The 6,000-nt window shown below is 37.7% G+C and overlaps 1 protein-coding gene across 1 annotated transcript; it reads left to right on the forward strand.

Annotated features, from left to right (window-relative positions):
• The first annotated feature begins 1,320 nt into the window (after nt 1-1,320).
• On the forward strand, nt 1,321-1,861 carry LOC103506653 (probable proteasome subunit alpha type-3). The gene has a single exon (XM_008471052.2). The coding sequence runs from the start codon at nt 1,433-1,435 to the stop codon at nt 1,859-1,861; it is 429 nt and encodes a 142-aa protein (XP_008469274.1). The 5' UTR covers nt 1,321-1,432.
• The last annotated feature ends 4,139 nt before the right edge of the window (nt 1,862-6,000 follow it).

Below are 6,000 nucleotides of genomic sequence, written 5' to 3' on the forward strand. Positions count from 1 at the left end.
CATCAAAAACTGACCATCAAAAATTTGACCCGATTACATTACTTTCCTTCCTATAGGATAAGGAAAGTAAAAAATTGTGTTTTGGATTATTATTCTGAAATCCAATTTTATCTAGTGTAAGAGGCCCTGATAACTTTGGGGGGGCTTAAGCCCCCCAAGCCCCCCCCTATCGCCGCCTATGTTCTCATACCCTGCTTTAGCTGATTTTTTCCCCTACAGCAAGGTGTTTTTTATTTTGATTTGTCCTTACTCTCTTCTCCTTCCTTTTTGCTTTCTCACACCCTTCTTTCGTTTTCTTTCTCCTTCTTCAGTAGATTTTGTTTTTATTCGTCTGCGAATCTGTTTTCTTCCTTTCCTTCTAGTTCTTCTTCCTTTCACCTTCCCGTGACGACATCCTGTAGATGACACGTAATAATGAAACAGGGTGTAACATTACGACTTTATCTCAACGCCATATGGCGAGGGCAATAGGTGATAATATTAATAATAACTTTAATAAGTAATAATAATAATAATAAGAAGAAGAAGAAGAAGAAGAAAAAAAAAGAAGAAGAAGAAGAGGAAGAGTAAGGAGAAGAAGAAGAAGAAGAAGAATTGAATTGAATTGAATTGAATTGAACATTATTCCATTTATTTTTATAAATTGTTGAACATATAGTACACACCTCCTAAGCTAAAAGAAAGAAAAGAAGAAGAAGAAGAAGAAGAAGAAGAAGAAGAAGAAGAAGAAGAGGAAGAAGAAGAAAAAGAAGAGAAAAATATTACAGTCACTAAATAATATATGTATGTAGGTAAGGTAGGTAGATCTCTGATGTGTACCTCTTTGCCTGCAAGTTTTCTAGCTTGCGAGAAAGCCATTTTGACTTCAGCTTTTCGTTCCTGGAACATGTTCCTTTTAACATCTGGATGGCAGACTTTGTCCAATTCATTACTATACAGTTTCGTTCTTGTTATTTCTTTATTATAAAATCTTTCAAAGGATTTTCTGGAAGTAGGTACCCCCAGCGCCCATTTGACATGGACTTATACATAATCATAAGCATCTTCAAAGGTCAGTTTTGTTCCTGGAAAGCTGTTCCTGTTATCTTGGTCCTGTAATTGGCTACTCACTGCAATGTCTTCACTTTCCTTAGATGTCTCTTTGTGGATTTATACTCGAGAAATGACGGTTTTGTCATACAAACAAGACAATTAATATCAAGGTTTATTTGGTCTCAAGTTCTGCTTGCTATGCCTTCAGTACTCTTGGAGCACTGAAGTCTTGCTTCTGCATCGGATTTATTGAAGCCAAGTCATCAGTCAGTATTTGATTTCTGAAACTGATCGATCTAAGTTCTTTTGAGTTTCAACTTCAACGGTGAAGATTTTACAATAGTTTTATCAATAGATTAAGAGGTCCTATCCTTCAGTTTGATATTTTATTCTCCACACAATGTTACGTGAGTATCCTCTAGCTATTGATGATAAGGGCTGCGTGATTCAAGTGAGCCTTGCTGAGAAGGCCGTGAGATGTTCTCGTACCGTGATGGGTTTGAAGTCGGAGAACGGTATTATCCTGATTTGTTCGCTGGATGAAGCTCAGCAACACTCTATGAACCGAGTCATACAGATCAGTGGCAATATGATAGCAGCGGGCACAGGGTTCCCAGGTGATATTCTGTTCCTCATGAACAAGGCTCACATTATAGCGGACAAGTATAAGTTGAACTTCCAGCAAGACATGCCACTGGACGAGTTTGTGGAGGAGATGGCGGATCTGATTAGTTTGAACACGATCCTCAAGAGTGCGCGTCCGTACAGAGCATGTCTCATAGTGGCGGGATGGGATGCCAGTGCAGGCTATCAAATCTATACCCCATAACCCACCTATAGGTACAATCAATCCACGGGTGAAAATATGAAAATACAGAAACAGATTTTCATCGTTTTCAAGGAAAACCTGGAAAACCATTTAAATAGGGGTCAAATGAGAGAGAGGGAGAGAGAGAGAAATAGAGAGAGATAGGTAGCTACTATAAATTCAGATCAATACGTAGTGACGAGTATTGAGAATTTATTCTAAGAGTAAGAAAGAGAGAGAGAGCCAAAGAGGGAGAGAGAAGGTTGAGAGACAAAGAGGGGGAGTCGTGCGAAATTGAAGTAGAGAGGAGAGGTAGAGAACAGTGAAAAAGAAAACGCAGGAGTAGGAAAAAGAAGAAGAGAAGTTGACGGAGGAGGAGGAGGAGAAAAAAAAGAAGAAGAAGAAGAAGAGGATTAGGAAGAAGGAGAAGGCGAAGAAGTAGAAAAAAGAAGAAGATGAAGGGGAAAAGACGGAGAAGGGGAAGGAGAGGAAGTATTACAAAACGGCTTTTGTGTCAGCTAAGTGTTACGCTATTAATCATTTCATGTCATAATATTTTGTCTTGTCTATAAATTTCTGTGAGCCCTGGAAGTTTATTTGGGTCAAAAACACTCCAGAAACCAGAGTGAAAACATAAGGTATCTTATACAAACCTACCCGGATACTTATACAATCGAACCTGTCTAATTGGGACCTGTCTAAATGGGAAACCTGGATAAGCGGGGGAAAAATTGACGGTCCATTCAATTCCCAATTGGACAGGTTCGACTGTACACATTTATAAATCCGGAAGCAACATCCGAGGCTAAGTGGCTTGGACACCCTAGGTCCCGGGTTCGATTCCCGGTTGTGTTGGAGTTTCCGGCTTTGTGTTTGGAATACGGGGTGCACTCAGCCTTTGGTCCGAGTCTCAGTACCTAGTGAAATAAAAATTAATAGGGTCATTTCGAGGTGGACATTTGTAAAAGCTTTGCTCTTTTGTCTCCTCCTTTTTCGTCCTCCTTCTTTTTTCCGATGGGAAGAGAGAAAGAATAAGAGAGAAATCGAGAAGTGTAAGTAGCAGAAGAAAGAAAGAAAGACAAACCGAAATAGGGAAAGAAATGAAAATAGGAGAGAAACGTTAAATAAAGAGACGAGAAATAAAAATGAGGACAAGGGAAGGAGAAGGATAGGTACGAAGACATAGGAAGACGAAAAAGGAGAAGGATACGAAGACATAGGAAAAAGGAGGGAGAAAAAGAGGAGTATAAGAAGAGAAAGAAGAGGAGGAGGAGGAGGAGGAGGAGGAAGAAGAAAAAGAAGATGAAGAAGAAGAAGAGGAGGAGGAGGTGGAGGAAGAAGAGGTGGAGGAAGAAGAAGAGGAGGAGGAAGAAGATGAAGAAGAAGAAAATGAAAATGAGAAAAAAAGTAGAAAATGTACTTGGAAAATAGGTACTTACAGCCTACTCTTTTTTTCTCAACTTAGGCTGTGTGTATGCAAATTTCAATTTATTTTGACTCGATTTTGTTCATCCTATAGAATTTCTCACACGTCCTGGCGTAGCACAAAGATAAATAGATTTACATTACATTCTTCCCGATTTGCATATAAATATTCCATACAGGGTTACTCGGAAGTTCGGAACACCTTGAATAACTTCTGAACGACTGAGGAATCTGAGGATAGAAACTTGGAAAACTGGGATTAAGATTCCAAAAGACAGTTTGAATACACCTTACTAAGTTTCAGCATAACCGTGTAACTATAACGAAAAATCTTGACAAAACGACGAAAAAAAAACGTCCTTCACATGACCCATCTTTGTTATGCATCTTTTTCTTCTTTTCCTCTTCTTTCTTATTTATCTCCTTTTTCCTTCTCTCCCATTTTTTCTCATCATTCTTCTTTTCCAGTTCCCACTTCCCTCTTCACCTCCTCTTCCTCCTCCTCCTTCTTCTTCTTCTTCTTCTTCTTCATCTTCATCATCTCAGTACCTCCCCCATTAATTTCTTTCTCTTCATTTATCATTCAACTTCCTTCTCTCTCTCTTTCTCTCTCTCTCTCTCTCTCATCTCCATCTCGGTGTTTATCTTGCTCTCTTTTTTCCTTAATCATTTTGCCCTCTCTGTCTCTCCAGTGAATGCTATTACTCTGCTCTCTCTCACACTCCTTCTCTCTCTGCCTCCCTCTTTCTCTCTCTCTCTCTTCCTATTTTTTTTCTTCCTCTTTTCTCCCACTCTATTTCTGTCTCTGTCTTGTCTGTTTAATCTTATCTGTACGTCATCATCTGTTTCACTCGCTCTCAATTATCAGGACAGACACTGAGAGAGAGAGAGAAAGAGAGAGGGAGAGGTAGAGAGAGAGGGGGGGAGAGAGCTGAGATAAAAATGTGATCGAAGAGAGAAGAAAACAGGAATTTTACTATTAACAGACTCCAGCTACCTATATAGTTATCTATAATATCAACATGTTCAGCAAATATACACGATAGCAGCCTGTTTTATATAGATAGATAAAATGATAGATACCTACCTAGGTACTTTTTTTAAAAAAAATCCATAATCTATTTTTTAATCGCATCACGGAACTGATGACACGTTCCAGACTATGCACATTATATAGGAGGTACCTACCTCTGTAATCTAGATGTTAATCTGTAATCTTTCCTCCTTCCTCCTTCTCTCCTGTTCTTTCCTTCAAATCACTTTCCTCTTCCATTCTCCTTTCCTTCCTCATGTGCTAGTGTTATAATAACAGTAGACTCACAAGTATCCTAAGTAGTGCTTTATGTAGGCTGTCAGCTTAGAACAAGTTGTTCCATTAGAGGTACTAACCGTTTATGGACTACTGGAAAAATGGAGAACCAAATCGAGGAAAAAAAATCTTCTATTTGAAAACTGTGAAGTATTGTGAAATGCTCTTGATTAAATAAGACAAGAAGACTGATAATTATTGAAGGAATTCATTAAGACAAATTTTATTTTTTGAAAATGACAAGATTGACAAGACGACGACGACATTTTTTCTGGAATTTTTCTTAGGTTAGGAACCTCGGATCATAACATTAAGGGGACCCTACATGTTGAATATAAGGTGACCTTATATGTTATGCTATATTATCACAAAAACAATAAGTTGAAAAGTTAAAATCAACACAGTTATGGGGAAAAATCTTATTAACTTAGTTCATTTCTGACGGAACCCTGAGGGAAGGAGGAGTATTAGGATAAAATTGAGAAAGCTAAATAAAAAAGAAGAAATGGTAAAAGAACACAAATTGAACTGATGATGTTATCATTTATTTAATTTTATTTATTTCTCAAAATTAATTAGCAATTAAAATAACGCTCAGCTATAAATAAATCTTAACTGTGGGGAATGGGTTACCTACTTCATTATTTGTTTTCTTATTTAGATACTATCTTTAATAGTCTATCTTCTATCTACAGATCTATATAGTCTTGTCTTTTATCATCTAGAAAAAAAAAAATGATAAAAAATATTTATGTAGATACCTAGGTATATCATCCTATAATTCCTATATGTTTAATGTTTATATATTTATTGTAGCTTTTATATTTATTCCCGTATCTATTTACCTGTCCAAACATAGGTAAGTATACTGACTTCATAACGATTAAAATCATGAAGAAAAGGGAGAAGAATGAGAAAAAGAAGAAGAAGAAGCTGCTCGTATTAAAGCATACACCAGCATTTTTACTTTCTCCCTTGGGAATCACGGGGTAATGAAGAGAGAAAGAGAGAGAGAGATAGATAGAGAGAGAGAGAGAGAGAGAGAGAGAGAGAGAGAGAGAGAGAGAGAGAGAGAGAGAGAGAGAGAGAGAGAGAAAGAGAGAGAGAGAGAAGGGGTACGTAAGAAAAAACCAGTGAAAGCAAGAGAGAGATGGAAAATGGAAGTAGAATGGGGAATAAGAACTCATAAAAAAGGATAACGTGAGAATGAACTAGAAATGAGAGACAAAGAGATGAGGGAGGGAAGAAAGAGAGATAGAGAAAGAGGTTGAAGAGGAGAGGGAGAGAGACAGCACACCTAAAAGAAAGTAAAAAGAGTGAGAATAGAACATTGAGCTTCATCTCAATAATTATGATACACGAGAGAGAGAGAGAGAGAGAGAGAGAGAGAGAGAGAGAGAGAGAGAGAGAGAGAGAGAGAGAGGAA

The sequence above is a fragment of the Diaphorina citri genome, unplaced genomic scaffold, assembly GCF_000475195.1.
Source record: "Diaphorina citri unplaced genomic scaffold, Diaci psyllid genome assembly version 1.1 scaffold12, whole genome shotgun sequence".
Taxonomy (NCBI): Eukaryota; Metazoa; Arthropoda; class Insecta; order Hemiptera; family Psyllidae; genus Diaphorina; species Diaphorina citri.